This window comes from Myxocyprinus asiaticus, chromosome 9 (assembly GCF_019703515.2).
Source record: "Myxocyprinus asiaticus isolate MX2 ecotype Aquarium Trade chromosome 9, UBuf_Myxa_2, whole genome shotgun sequence".
Classification (NCBI taxonomy): Eukaryota; Metazoa; Chordata; class Actinopteri; order Cypriniformes; family Catostomidae; genus Myxocyprinus; species Myxocyprinus asiaticus.
In genome coordinates this window covers 5,134,688-5,151,501 of record NC_059352.1, presented here as the reverse complement: position 1 = coordinate 5,151,501, position 16,814 = coordinate 5,134,688, and the positions used below count along the sequence as shown (strand labels likewise).

The window sequence follows — 16,814 nt, the reverse complement described above, 5'->3', positions numbered from 1 at the left end:
AACACACATAAATAAGAGAACCGCATTAAAAGATGTCCAATTTGTACTGGAATAATACGGTCAGTGACAAAGCAAACCAGCTGCACAGATGAAAACACATTTAAATTTGTTTGTTCTGGAAAGAAAACAAAACCACAGCCAGTGGCTATCACTAACAATACAACAAATAAATTGTTTCTCATTTTGAAAAGAACAAACAAGAAAGTGTGTGTGTGTGTGTGTATGTGTTTTGCAGCAGGGTGCAAATATATATATATATATGTAAGTATATATATATATATATATATATTTATAAATAAAATACTACGTATTACGACAAAATGCTGCAGATATGAATCTTTAACTAAATGTTGGTTAACGGCTCATTTTCGAGTTGGAAATAATAAGTTGCGGTTCAGTGAGTGTGAGCAAAGTTTTGTTTCAAAGGTGGGGGCATGACCAAAAAGAAAAAAACTGAGAGCCACTGATATATTTTGACATACCTTTACCATGGTACAGTGATGGTATCAGATGGTAACACTCTGGTACTTTTATATATAACATTGCACTGAAAGATTACCAAATAATATGGTATTTACATGGTACTCCAAGGTACTTTAAAGGGGTCATGTCATGAGGAATCTAATTTTCCTTGATATTTTGACATATAAGAGGTCTTTCTACTATAAAACATACTGTAAATTTCAGAACTCAAAACTTAATTCCCAATGCAATAAAAGCATTTATTGAAACCAAGCTGCAAAAACACCTCGTTTTATACTTCCGCAACTACCCTACGTCACATGGGGTACATTAATTCATGACCACCTCTACAGCTCAAAAACATTAACGCCTACTTAAAATCATCACACCCTTGGCCCCGCCCACTGGTGCTTCAGTTCGTTCACAGAGAGAGAGACAGCAGGACAAACAAGGCCTACCGTGGCCTCACTATTCCTGAACATCAAAGGGGACCCATCTGGACTATTTAATATTATTTTTGTATTTAAACATGCACAGACAGACATCTTCGACCGCTTGATACATATATTGAGCCGCTTTTAAAAGACGTGGTGTCAAGTTACAACTCTGAAGAGGAGAAGATTCAGCTGCTGCCTCTTGCTGTTTTGAGCACAAATGCATCATGGATGCGCTCTTTTGCCCATCTGTATGAAATCATGCACTAGATGGACGTCTTTGATCATTTAGATGGGTTTCCAGTGATGTGCTTTTCAGTGCAGGATGATCCTGGAAACTGGATGTGGATGTGTCTTCAGCGTATTTCAGCGTGGATTGCATGCTTTTATGGCGATCAGCGTGGATTACTTGTGAACCACACATAATATGATTCAAGCTTTGCAAAGGAACTGTTATTGAAGGATGGGGCAGTTAAAAACACTTGGACCCGATGCAAAACAGTAAGTAAACAGTTCCATTCATGAATATTTCAAAAGTCATGACTGTTTGATAGTTTATTGTGCTGACATCCTGTTTACACCGGGCGCATCCGTTGACGCGACACAACAGCTGTCTAACCTGGCGTGTCAACACCAACTTTCTAAACCATTTATTTGTGATGTTGGCAGTAGTAGCGCCAGTGCGTGTAGCGTAAAATGGAACGGGACATCTGTTTACTATCGGCGCAATGCGACGCGCCGCAATGGACACTTCCATGGTCGACAGCATCATTGATTATAATGGGTTCTATTGCTTCTGATGTGACTCTCGTGCCCGGTGTAGATAGGGCGTGAATGTTAACAGTTGTGCTTGAGATGGACAGTTTAATATATTCAGATGCAATGTGTTGGATGTGCGTTATGTGTAAACCCTGAAATTTAGTTTTATTATGTTGTGGAGCTTGTTCTTTCTCTTCAGTTTGAGTTTCAAAAATGGCTGAATTTGAGGGGCTGCACGATGTTAGCCAATCACAACAGTGGTCATTTACATTGAAGTTTTAAGGAAGCACTTATGCCAAACCAAGCGTTTCAGACAGAGGGCCAGAGACAGGGTGGAAAATTATAATATACTACTAAAAACCTTAATTACATTATCAGTGGTTCTCAGGGAAGATAATAAAACTATAAAAAAAGAGAATTTCATGACCCCTTTAAAGGATACCATGGTACATGTACAAAAACTGTTGCATTTCCATGGTTCTATGTTCCAAAAACATGGGAATACTATGGTACCTTTTTTTTTTATCTGTGTTTGGGAATTTTTTTTAATCATTTAAATTATTATTATTTTTTAATCATTTTCATGCCGAATGTGAGGGAATATCTGTGGAATTTTGTGGAATGGATATGAAAAATAGTAAAATGCATTGCATTTATTTATTTATTTATTTTAAATAAAAGTGATGGAGAATACCTCAAATTTTTTGATAACTGCCGTTCAATTCTGCAGACATCTGCAGTGCATTCTGTGGATTTCTGTGAGTTAAAGGGCTGTTCAGAACGAATGTGTTCTTGGACCAAAAAAGCTACACTCAGCGCAAATTATAGATTAAAAACACAGGTGTCTTGAGAAACATTTTAAAAGTTCTTTTTAACCTGACACGGCATCTACAAAACAAAGCACTCCTGCATGGTCTAGCATGTTTACATCATGCAGATGGACACCCGAAAGCGTTTCCTTAGATTCTGTGCAGTCGTAGCCATTGGCCATATTCAAAACTTTATGATGGAATTTTGAATTTGTTAAGTCATTGATAATGATGATAATCTTCCTTACCAGGGCATCCTGGTACACGTTGGTCCACTGCACCTGTTTCGCCCTTTCGCCTGCCAACACCATTGGCCGACCCAGAACATCCAAGTATTCCTAATAAAGACAACAAGCACAAACAATACAATACAACTATAGTATTCTACCACCATATACAAACAGAGAACTATCATTCACAAAAACACACAAGCAATACTTCTCATAGCTCAAAGCCTGACACTACAGCCAGGAATACCACACCTCTCTCTCTGTCATACAGCAAACGACTCTGACTTGCTGCTCCATTACATAAAGCACGTTGTTAAAAGTGTCCGCCCGAGGGGCCGGTAAAGCCTGCTGCACTGAAACCGTAACAAATCATCATAAAGCAGCTATTAAAGCATATTACTGCTGTTAGAAAGCACATTCCCGCTCTGGAGGGGTAGGGGTGGTCTGTGACGGACGAGACTTGTTGGGTCACCGTAAGCACACGTTTATTCGGCTTTCCTGATGGTTTGTAGCTGCGCTATTAGGGATGCAGTGCCTTTAAATTTGATTTATAGTATTTCAGTTGAACAATTCTCTTTATTAGCTATCAAATTATAAAAAAGACACATTAGTAAAAATGTATTGCTTTAAAGTCAATATATATATATATATATATATATATATATATATATATATATATATATATATATATATATATATATATATATAAACAAATTGCAACCCATTGTCCATGTGAAACAGGGTATTAAAACTTTTTTTTTTTTTTTTTTTAAATCAAATGGCTGACTCCATCTTGCTAAGGCTAATTTTATAGCTAATTTTATAGCTAACAATGTTGTTGTCCTAACTTTGTAAACATGTAATTCTGATTCTTTTCACTCTACCTCACTTTGAAAAGTCTTATTTCATTCCACTAGATGGCTGCAAGCACTAGAAATTATATATTTATATTTTTCTATCACATCCAATCCCAATATGCAGATCTGAAATGTAGGTGGCACTCTAATGCATTTTAGCCCTAACAGACGTGCTCGTTCATAGACATTCAGTATAATTTTCAGTTCACACACCACCCTCATTGTTTCATAGAATATCTCGGCCTCTGAGTGGACTAGAAACTCAAAAAGTGTCATTGGAAACTGGAGATCCTCCCCTTTGCGATAATATATAACACTTTATCAACTATAGTAAAAAACATATTTTTTCTGATAATTTGTTTAGCATACATTTCCTGCTGGATGGCATATTTTGTTCTGGACATCTAAGGTAAAACATTGGATTATTCACAAAAGCAAGCTCACAGACAAGTAAAAAATGGCTCATTTTTTAGAAAATGAATGAGAGCTTTCATTTGATATATGACTTGTCCATTTAGGAGCTATGTGAAAAACATTTATTTTCATATAAATATTTCTACCCCATTACCTGTAGGGGGTGATAATTTGTGATGCAAATGATTTGAGGCCTTATTTTGTGTGATAAGTGATGTTATATCTGAAAAGTTCAGATTCTAAGCCTTCAAATGATACCTCATATGCCTGACTTATGTATATGGGTCTTTAACAGTTTAAGTGTAAACTTTTTTCGTGATATAGCACCCTCCTTTACATAGAAACATTAACCATTAAACTCTTTGTTTTCTTAAACATCACTTGTTTCATATTTCATCTCAAGCATGCTCTTCACTGACACTTTTGTCGACTTGATTAACAAGTACACTAACTTTAAAAAAAAAAAAATTTAAAAGAGCGAATTTGTTTGGTGTGGTGGAAATAACGGCACAACTGTAATTTCTGAAAAATGTAAAGAAATAATTTTTACACAATAAATATTGAAATGATGAATGTTTATTTCACTCTTTATTTAAATCATAGTTTTAAGCATGTAATAATTTGTTTTGTTTTTTTCATAGATTTTCATAGTTTACAATTCAATGTCTGGGTCTGGGACAAAGCTAAAACTGTTAAATCTATACATACTGTACATTGCATTTGAAAAGTACCAAAAATTAATGATGAAGGTCTGGTAAAAACTTTCCAATGAGACCTGATTAAAAAGACATCTTTTTTGTTTTGATTTTGGAAATAACATGCACTGATAAGTTGTGCACAATGCGACGATGTTCATTGAGAAAGAAATTTGGGTCTTTTTTGTTTACATTCTATGTTGACTTTAAGTAGTGCAAAGGATGAAACACCGGCACATTTATTACTGTACATGCAGTCTTCCGAACTGAACATCTTTACAAATTTAACTGAAGGCCAGACCTTCGAAGAGAATATATTGTGCACGTAAAAGCCACTGGCTTGTATAACTGCAGCATTAGGCCACTCTTATTCCTCGCTGGAACATGGAAGTGCTGACAAGCGTAACCTATTCTATTATTAGCTTGCTAAAACACCGTTTAATGCACCGTGGGGAAACGTTTCAGCGGACACGATGACAGGCAGACCTTTTCATGTGGGAGAAAGAAGGAAGGTAAACAGCAGAGGGACGGTAATGGGAGTCTTAGCAGTACGAGGAGCTACAGAACAGGGACACAGCAGACCACCAGCACAGATTAGCTTGTAGACTTCTTGTCAATCCGTGACAGTTTATAAACTCAAAGGAGCCACTAAATAATGAACAAACTGTATTCATAATTATGATTCATATAATACTCATAGGCTTCAGCTTTGACAAATGAGCTCACTCAATGTTACACAGGTAAAGGTATAAAGGACGGTAAGGCAGCTGTGTCATCTGTTTTCTCTATTTGAGTGTACTACCATAATCAATTGATAGCTTCCCATTACAGTTAAGTGTTTATGCAAACAGCAGGAAAGCAATTAAGCAAATATATTTTGTATAAGTTAAAAAATAGATTTAAATAATATATAAACTGAGAACTTTCTTAGTTTGAGTTGCTAAAATGTATTTTTAAATTTTGCAATACATATACTGTATTATAATGTGAGAGGCTATACAGTAGATTCATGGGTGTTTCTCCAACTTCGGTCAATTTAATTTCCCAGGGGTTGATTCTTATTAAAACTAACAGAGTTCAACTTTTTTCTTTGTGTGAAAATGATTTCTAACAGTAAAAAAAAAAAAAAAATAAAAAAAGATTACGTCTGTCCCACAGATGTGCCGTCATTTCCACGAAACAATTTTGCTCCTTATAAAAGTTTTTTTTTTTTTTTTTTTTTTTAAGTTAGGGCACTTGTTAATCAAGTTTAAAAAAGTGTCACTGAAAAGGATGCTTGAGATGAAATATCAGACAACTGATAAATTTCAAGGTAAATATCACTTTTATATAAATAAATAAAAAATATTTTGATTGGGCATCTTATAAATGGGTGCAGTATACACTGTATACTGCATTTTATTTTTAAAAAGTATGTAAAATAGTATGCAGTATACAACATTTCAAAATATTAGTATGCTACATTGTTCTCAAATGACCTCACTACATTGGATGTTTACATACACACACTGAAGAATGTAGTATATCGTATACATACTATATACTGTAAAAATAGTACTAGTAGCATGGTAGTATGCTATTCTGAGGAAGGAATACTAGCATACTGATTACTTCACAGTATAAACTGTATTCTATTTTATTTTTAAATAGTATATGAAACAGTATGCAACATCTCAAAATAATAGTATTCTACATAGTTGTCACAATACCTCACTATGCTACATATTCATTGTACATACTGCAGAATATTGTATACATACTATTTACTGTTACTATTAAACATAGTGCGGGTAGTAAGGTAGTATGCTACTCTGAGGATAGAATGCTAGCATATTGCTTACTGCACAGTAGATACTGTATAATGCATATTAATTTTAAATAGTATTTGAAGCAGTATGCAGTATGCACCTTTTCAAAATAACAGAATGCTACATTGTTGTCACAATACCTCACTATGTGGCATATTTACATACAGTGTACATACTGCAGAATATAGCACATAGCATACATTCAAAATACTGTAAACATAGCACGACTGGTATGGTAGTATGCCATTCTGCGCATATTATTTTTAAATAGTATGTGAAGCAGTATGCAGAATGCAACTTTTTAAAATAATAATATGCTACATTTTTGTCACAGTACCTTACTATGTGGCTATTTACATATACATACTGCAGAATAGAGCACATAGTACACATACCAACATACTGTAAACATAGTACGAGTAGTATGGTAGTATGCTATTCTATGTAAGGTAATACTAGCCTACTGCTTACTGCACAGTATATACTGTATACTGCATATTATTTTTAAATAATATTTGAAACAATATGCAACTTTTCAAAATAATAGTATGCTACACTGTTGTCACAATACCTTACTATGTGGCATATTTACATATACAGTATATACTGTACTTTTCAAAATAATGTTATTTGTATGTTATTATGCTATTCTACGTAAAGAAATACTAGCATACCGCTTACTGCACAGTATATACTGTATACTGCATATTATTTATAAATAGTATGTGAAGAAGTATGCAGTATGCAACTTTTCAAAATAATAGTATGCTACACTGTTGTCACAATACCTCACTATGTGGCATATTTACGTTGTGTCGACGTTGAGCCCTGAACACCACAGATCTTTGAGAAAAGGCCAGTGAGAATTGGCGAGTGGAATTTGCATGCCACTCCCCCGGACATACGGGTATAAAAGGAGCTGGCTCGCAACCACTCATTCAGATTTTTTCTTCGGAGAAGAGCGGTTGTACTATCAGCGAGCTGAATACTACTGCTGTTCCATTCACCTCTTAAGAAGCGTATGCTGTTGGATATACGGCACATTTCCAGCAGCTTTCTCTCCTTCTGCACGACGAGTGCAGATTTCGCCCCTGGGCGCTTCGACAGTGCTAAAAGAGTGTATATTCCTGCTAAAGAGTATATTTTCTCTATTAGAGCACACACATTGACGTTGAACGTCTTTTTAAAGATGTGTCTTTATAAAGATGCCTTTCTGACTTTGTGTGATTCCTGGATGTGATCGCTATCTCTCCGCTTCTGATGGGTGCTGCCTCACATGTCTGGGCAGCGATCACACTGAGGCAGCGTTCGTGGATGGTTCATGTTCTCATTGCGAGAATATGACCATGGCAACGTTGCGGTCGCAGCTTTCTTCCAGGGGAAAGCCACTCTAGCCGCCCCCCCGCGCCTCCCCTATTACCTCCGGGTACGAGGCCGGCCTGGCTGTCACTGGAGGCGATTTGGGGGCTTCAATGGGCGTGGCTCTGCCGGGTAAATCCCCGCGGACCTCCCATTCCCCAGTACGCTTGTTTGCCCCCGGCGAGTTCCGAGAGGAGACCAGTTCGCCCCAGGGCCAGCTTAGTTTCCCTTTCGGAGCTCCGGAGCGGGATGAGTGCTTGATCGCTGCATCGGAGAGCGTACTGGTGATGTCAGATGCCGAGGACTCGACTGGGCTGCCACCTTCGGGTCAGCCCGCCCAGTCTGAGGTTGACGGCGAGATGACCGCCATGCTTGCCCAGGCCGCCGCATGTGTCGGATTGGAGTGGAAACTTCCACCCTCCCCTGAGCCCTCACGGCTAGATGATTGGTTCCTGGGTGGGGCGCCGCTCACAGCCATGCACCCCCCGGTCCCTTTCTTCCCGGAAGTGCACAACGAGTTGACGAGGTCGTGGAGGGCACCTTTTTCTGCCCGAAACCGACCTCCCAGCTCGTCCGCTCTCACTACCCTCAATGGCAGGGTGGCCCATGGGTACACGGAGGTCCCTTAGGTGGATAAGGCGGTTGCGGTGCACCTGTGCATGCAAAGTGCAGCCACCTGGCGGGATCGCCCGGCACTCCCTTCCAAGGCCTGTAGGACGACGTCGTCTCTGACGGCCAAAGCCTACAGCGCCGCTGGTCAGGCCGCCTCTGCCCTGCATGCCATTGCCCTCCTGCAAGTACACCAGGCCAAGGCACTAAAGGAACTGCACATGGGTAGTCCTGATCCCAATGTGATGCAGGAGCTGCGCTCGGCGACCGACCTCACCCTCTGGGCGACGAAGATCATGGCGCGAGCACTCGGGCAGGTGATGTCCACCCTTGTGGTCCAGGAATGCCACCTGTGGCTGAATCTGGTCGAGATGAGGAACCAGTACGTATGCTAATATGCCCTTACTGAGGTAGGTGCTCCACAGGTGCTCCTGCGTCTCCGTTCGACAGAGCCCTCTCTGTCCCGGTCGCCGTGTTTGTAGAGCTCCTCCCCTTTCAGGCAGGACCTACCACCATGTGCGGCTCTGAGCCCACATGACCTGCTAGCCACATGTTACCTCCCCTCTGGGCTGGATGTGGTCTCCGTGGGGTCTTTTCCCCCTGAAAGAATAGGAAAAGAACACCTTCCCCGGCGCATATATTGAGCGTTAAAATGGCCCCAGCCGAATAACTGAATACTCTGTGGAGAGAAAACATAGAGAGAAAAGGCCTGGCAAGGCCTGTTTCCATACTAGATATATCTCTTCCCCCCCAGGGATGTGGGGAACTATACGATGTATGGGGGAGGCTACGTGCACCTGCTACTACGCACACAGCAGCTTGCTTGCACCTGCACCTGCAGTCCACGTAACACGGTTCAGCTAGTTGTGGCGTTTCGTATAGGGACCCCTAGTGTCACTACATCGACACAACATCGAGTGAGTGACAGAAGGGGAACGTCTCGGTTACTGTCGTAACCTCCATTCCCTGATGGAGGGAACGAGACGTTGTGTCCCCCCAGCCACAATGCTGTACTACCTGCTGAAATGGCCGGGACCCTGTCTCGGCTCCTCAGCACAAAACCTGAATGAATGGTTGAGAGCCAGTTCCTTTTATACCCATATGTCCGGGTATAAAAGGACATACATTGGCCTTTTCTCAAAGATTTGAGGTATTCGGGGCTCTCAAGAGTGACCCCTAGTGTCACTACATCAACACAATGTCTCGTTCCCTCCATCAGGGAACGGAGGTTACGACAGTAACAGAGACGTTCTGCTTACCGCACAGTATATACTGCATATAATTATTAAAATAGTATGTGCAACAGTACGTAACTTTTCAAAATATTAATATGTTACACTGTTGTCACAAGACCTCATTTCGCTACATATTTATGTATATATACTGCAGAATATCGCACAAAGTATACATAATTTATACTCCAAAAATAGTATGAGTAGTATGGTAGTTTGCTATTTTGAAAAAGAAATATTAGCAAACAGCTTAATGCACAGTATATACTGTGCACTGCATATTATTTTAAAAAAGTATGTGTAACAGTATGTAGCATGCAATGATAACAAAAGTATGTTACATACATTGTTATCACAAGATCTAATTATGTGGCATATTTACGTATATATACTACAGGTATAGTATTAGTATGGTAGAATGTCATTCCGAAAACACCCAAACATTATCAGAAGGGAATGTTTTTCAGTGTAGTTAGTGGGTATCTTTGGCACTGTATGTCCACAGCTCTTCGATGTAACAGTATGTGACAGTAGAGGAGGTAGCGGGGAGGTACACAGGTGTGGCGGCCGCTGCTGTCGATATATACAGTTATGCGCCCACACCTGTCTCATGAAGACTATTAGAATAAGTGCCAGTTCTCTGAATTAAAATTACACTCAGTCTAATAGAACAGCTGACGGTCTATTCATGCGCCTCGTCAGTTTTCCTGCGGGGAGGTTAGACGAAGGTTGGGAGGGTGGGATGAAAAATCACAAATAAGATCTCTTGAATATTTCAACTGTATCTACTAGACAGCAATGAAAATAAATGAGAAGAAAATGGAGACTTTTGCTGTACTGTCTCATTTGTTTCTATTTTTATTTCTTTTAAGGAATTTTAGGAGACACATCTGAAACAATGTTGATACTTCAATGAAATTTAACTGAGAACCAATGAAGGAGCAACCTCTGAGCAATATCATTTTCCTCTGGGAATGGAAAGGAGAAGACAAGAATGAAAAAAGCTAAAGTTGTATTGGAAAATGAGGGGAACAGATTGTTTAAAGTGATAGAGGGGTAGAGAGGAGATAAAGAAGAAAGGATGGGACAGGAAGTACAGAGGATGGGTGAAAAATTGGCCGATTGCTTTTGAGGAAGAGAGACATTATTGCAGTGCATTTAGTGAGCTTTGGTTGCCTCGGGAAAGATTGCTGGAGGATAATGGAAACTGTATGGAACTGGATTAAAAAAATCACAGTCCTATTTGAATCTCACTGGTGCTAAATATAGAAACGAGAAAGTCTGTATTGCTTTATCTGTTCCTCCATCTTTATAGTTTTGCTCTCTAGCATGACATATAGATTTCTAAATCGAGATAACATCATCGCGAGTAACTTCAAAGCTCATGAAACATAATGAACTTGGAGTGAACCGGATTAATGTGTATAGGCCTTTTCAGTTCCGAATTCTGATTGGATGAACCACTTTCTAAATGGTAGAATAGCTGATATACTGTACGACAAAATAAACCTCCACACACTCTATAGTGATCAGCAGTAAACACCCTACAGTTAGTAAATGAACTATATTACTTGCAGATAATGCCTTTGAGCCACTCTACGCCATAATTACAGTGATTTTACCACGGTTAAGGAGTTTTAAGGCACTCCACAATATCGTACCCAACAACACCCCTTAACTTAGATAAAATAACCATAACGTATACAGCCTCTTGTGGATTACTGCTTTCTGTATAGCAATATACATATACAAGTGACTTTAGTAAATGACTAACCTGTGTGTTGATTCTGATGGCCCCGATGGAAGGGATCTCAAAATAGTAACCTGCAGAATAAAAGGCAATAATAGTCATGGTTAATGTGTGTATATGTATGTGTGTGTGTGTGTGTGTGTATATATATATATATATATGTATGTATGTATGTATGTATGTATGTATTGTCTATTGTGTATTCTATATATACGTTTTTCTTTTCAATATTTATCTATTTTTTATTCATTTTTAATTATTTTTTAAAATTGTTACTTGTTGCTGTTTTTGTATTGTTGTGTACCGGAAGCTCCTGTCACCAAGACAAACTCCTTGTATGTGTAAGCATACTTGGCAATAAAGCTCTTTCTGATTCTGATTCTGATTCTGTGTGTATCAAATATGATACACAACATTTGACAGCTCCTGTTTTACTCTCTGTTCAAGGTGATGAGCCAACAACCTATGGTGTGTAAGTTTCACATGTTTATGGCACCATCTAGTGGTTATTTGTGAAAGAAAGTGGTTTCAATGTTTATATTGATCTATTTAAAATGGCGGCTGACTTGCATGAAAAGTGACTCTTATGTTGGGATAAATGGCAGCTTATTTTAATAAAGTAAAAGTGACAGTAATGATTATATTGTTACTGATATTTTAAAATGAGTATTTGCTAAATATAAGTAACTTATGTATGGTTAAAATTTTGAATATTATTTTATTGAAAACACCCCTTTGAAATCCATGTATCAAATATGATACAACAGGCTTTTGAGGCATATCTCTCAATGACTATTACATTACATTCATGCACACCACAAAAAAACAAAAACAAAAAACAAATCAGCGCTTTGAAAATTCTGATATATACTTTTTATAAGATATATTTAAAGTGTGAACTAATATTTCAGTGTATTTTCATATATGCAGCCTGCTCTGTCATAAAGATCTCATTATTTTACATTACAAGCTATTATAATGTCATCTTACCAAAAGTTCCTGAGACCCAGCGAAAAAAGTTTTAAATGTCAATATAGTGTTTGGTGCATATGATAAAAAATGTTTATTGAAAAAAGAATATTTTACTTATAATGTATTTGATGTGCTGAATTGAACTGTGATACATTTCAATCCATATTTATAGAGCAAAGAGAGGAAGTTGTGATGGCCAAACTCTCAAACATTTGGTATCTCTGAAAAGCCCAGGGAGTCCTCTTATAATACCCCAACATTTACCACTGTAGCATGTATGGGATAAGAACAAATTAAATAACAAATGTCCTACACAAAAATTAACTGACGGGTCTTAGGAGGATAATGACCTTTAAAGCCTAATGTATCAAATATGATGCATAAAAAAACATGTGCAAAATGTTTTATGATTTCTTTTTATAGTTTGTCTAATGGTACTAGAAACAGTTTAATGTAAAAAAATGTCAGGCTAATGGATGCTACACCCCTTAATCATTGTAGGCCTACTTATGAAATGAAAACAAAACCGATGGATAAAAATAGACTGTGATGGAAATTTTACAACTCAATACATAGGAGTGACGGATAAAGACTCTCGTGAACATGAAAGTATACACACAGGTGGGGTCATCATTACACCCCACTCACTGTGTTATTAGAGACAAGAGTGTCTGAAAGAAGAGCAGAGAAATTGAGGTATGGTCCACAGAATGTTTTAAGCCTAGAAGAAAATCACTGCAAACTGAGGCTCACATACTCTAGGCATTTTGTCTCTCATACACATACTTACATATTTCTTAAAGTAACATGGTGATTTTATTTTTGTATGGCTTGTGTATTTATGTCACGATGCTTTAAAAAAAAACCTTACAAAAACTAAGCATACAGAAAATCGTTTGCCGTATGATAAAACAGGAAAAAATATCCTGAACTGAAACTGAAGGAGGGATCCAAGACACATCAGAATATCGTAGACACTTCGGGAAGGGCTCTTTTGACTTTGCCCAGTAAGCAACCACCCAGAACACTCTTGCAATCATATAGCACCATGCTAAAAACACTCAGAACATCTTATCAACCACACAACACACACACATGCTTGCACTGTGGCAGGGAGTTTTGCACAGCCAAGCACAAATCACAATTTCTTAAAAAAAAACATATTTTTTTTCTTCCGATTCCTATTAATGATTCCAATTCCTTACAGGCTCCATTAACCATTCTTATGAATCTGTGGTCAGTAGTCTGTTGTCAAATGATGAGATCATTTCAGATTTGACAGATCAGCTATTACAAATTGGATATATTCATTCATAAAAACTCAACCGACGTCTAAAAGTACCGTAGCCAGTATAGTTCTAGGCTCAAAGTTAAATGTGTCTTTTGACTAAGAAAAACAAATACAGGCCATTCTGCATTTTTTGCACTTGTACACATGCCTAAATTACCCTCAACCAATCATCCATTGAGTGGTGTAAAACACTCTCAGATGTCAATAATTAAATACCACCAGATACCTAGACCAAATAAGTGAGGTGATGTTTAGCTTTTTCTTACACATTAAAAAGTCCAGAAATTGCAGCCAAATCAAGAGAGATAAATAAACAAGCATTTAAGCAGTATGAAATTATGTAGCAAATAATAATATCTCAAAATCAATTAAATCATAAGTGGCCGTCTTTACTTTTAGCACTATTGTTCGAAAAAAAGAGACCGACAGACTTGTGATGAATTCATAGTTTTAATAGTTTCATTTGCATATTTTCTAAGCAACTACCATTTTTCACTAATGCAGTGTAATTATCTGTGGTATTGAAAACAGAAACAGTCATTTGCCTGAAATTATTCACCTCAACATGATAACGGTTTGGCCTTTACTTAGCATGCCATCAGTGCTGTAAAGGTCGTTGAACAATTTCAGTCTTGCTAACTTCAGTGGCAAAATTTTGCGGCTCATGAGAGCTGAAATGGTTATTAATGTGCAGGTAGTGTGTAGAGCTCAAATCACTGTAGTTATATACACTGATGAGTCAAAACATTATGACCACTCACAGGTGAAGCGGATAACATTGATCATCTCCTAACAAGGCCACATGTCAAAGTCTGCGTAGATTAGATGGTAAGCGAACAATCAGTTCTCGTAGTCAACGTGTTGAATGCAGGAGAAATGGGCAGGAGTAAAGACCTGAGTGACTTTGACAAGGGCCAAATTTTTTGGCCAGATGACTGGGTCAGAGCATCTCTGAAACAGCAAAGCTTGTGGGGTGCTCCCAGTCAGCAGTGGTGAGTACCTACCGACAGTGGTCCGAGGAGGGACAAACCACAATCCGGCAACAGGGATTTGGGCGCCCAGGGCTCATCGATGCGTGAGGGCAACAAAGGCTATCCCGTCTGGTCTGAATTGACAGAAGGTCTACTGTGGCACAAGTCACAGAAAAGTTTAATGATGGTTACGGGAGGAATGTGTCACAACACACAGTGCATCACACCCTGCTGCGTATGGGGTTGCGTGGCGCAGATTGGTCAGAGTGCCCATGATGACCCCTGTCCACCATCGAAAGTGCCTATAATGGGCATGCGAGCATCGGAAATGGACCTTGGAGCAGTGGAAGAAGGTCGCCTGGTCCGATGAGTCCCGTTTTCTTTTACATCACGTGGACGGCCATGTTCGTGTGCACCATTTACCTGGGGAAGTGATGGCACCAGTATGCACTGTGGGAAGATGACAAGCCGGTGGAGGGAGTGTGATGCTCTGGGCAATGTTCTGCTGGGAAACCCTGGATCCGACCATTCATGTGAACGTCAATTTGACATGTGCCACCTACCTAAACATTGTTGCAGACCAGGTACACCCCTTCATGGCAATGGAATTCCCTGATGGCAGTGGCCTCTTTCAGCAGGTTAATGTGCCCTGCCACACTGCACACATTATTCGTGAATGGTTTGAGGAACATGATGTAGAGTTCAAGGTGTTGCCCTGGCCTTCAAATTCCCTAGATCTTAATCCGATTGAACATCTGTGGGATGTGCTGGACCAACAAGCCGATCCATGGCTTGCTGGTCCACCCCGCAACTTACAGGACTTGAAGGATCTGCTACTAATGTCTTGGTGCCAGATACCAAAGTACACCTTCAGGGGTCTTGTAGAGTCCATGCTTCAGCAAGTCAGCGCTGGTTTGGCGGCACGAAGAGGATCAACAGCATATTAGGCAGGTGGTCATAATGTTTTGGCTCATCAGTGTAAGCACAGCTAAAAATAAACGGACCAGCATTTCAGTTTTCTTGTTTACCAGTATCTTTTTTTAAACGAATGTTCTGCATTCAATAGAAGTTAAGCTCAACCAACAGCATTTGTGGCATAATGTCAATTACAGTACCAGAATAATATTTACAACTTGTTCCTTGGTGTAAAAAAGGCAATTACAATGGCATTTTCAGTGGAAGACTATATATTGGAGGGTTTAAATGCAGAAATGTGCAGCTCATATTATTTTAAAGCACTTTGGTTTGTGATTTTGCCATGCACTGACTTCTTGAATGAAAAAAACTGGCAATTCAATTAGAAATACTCGCCTATGCACTGAATATCACTTTTGATCCTAGTCTTTTGTAATATGCCTTTAACTAACAAATGCAAGTTCCTTAATGACATCATGCTCCAAGAAGTGGAGGGAAATTGTCTGGAGGGAAAACAACAGCATAAGCATTAGAAAGTATTAGCAATGGATTCAATGAATTCTGTGTTGCTTTGTGATATTAGTAGGTTTGTCTAACTCTAAAACATTACATTATTTTAGATAAAGTTACAGAAATTATATATATATATATAAACAAAAGATGGTTAAATTTGAAAATTTACTTCATGTTGACTCCCTCATGTACTCTAACTCTGTGCAATGGCTAAATTTAGGTCTTTATTTCCATCCTGTTAGGTTCTATCCTGTAAATTTTCTTGGCATTATGTAAATAATCTTTAAAGTTATAATTAATAAAGTTTAAGTGTCTTAGCTTGACCAGACCAGCTTAACTTGCGGCGGCCCCTTAAAATGACTCTAAATTCAAAGGTTCAGATAAGGAAGTCAATTCTAGGGCAGTTAATGAATCAGAAACCATTAAAACTTTAACGTCTTTAGAAGTGTATCAAAGTCAAGAAAATAAAGTGAAAACTGAAAAAAAAAAAGGTTTCAGAAGTTGTTTGAGGGTCAAACCAATCAGCATGCTAGAAATAATCTAATCAAATCAAAGTGAGTCGTCGAGAATCAAGGCGAGTCAGAACTGGTTCTGATTCAGCCCATATGAGGCTTTGTTTGTGTCAGTGGTGTGTGAACAAGCTTTGCTGAGAGAAAGCCAGTAGTGTGACAACACATGCTAAGCTGTGTCAAGCAAACATGTTGCTCATTGTTGCCACGAGTCTGATCCCTTGA

General features: G+C 38.6%; 1 protein-coding gene across 2 annotated transcripts in view; it reads right to left on the bottom strand.

Moving 5' to 3' along the window:
* The window catches only part of LOC127446285 (voltage-dependent calcium channel subunit alpha-2/delta-2-like), a 347,446-nt gene that overhangs the window by 30,975 nt on the left and 299,657 nt on the right, over window positions 1–16,814 (bottom strand). For both annotated transcript variants that reach the window (XM_051707064.1, XM_051707065.1), the window contains exons 14-15: window positions 11,443–11,492; window positions 2,713–2,802 (exon numbers count right to left, since the gene is read on the bottom strand). In XM_051707064.1, coding sequence (XP_051563024.1) covers window positions 2,713–2,802; window positions 11,443–11,492 — 140 coding nt within the window. The remainder of the gene's footprint in view (window positions 1–2,712; window positions 2,803–11,442; window positions 11,493–16,814) is intronic.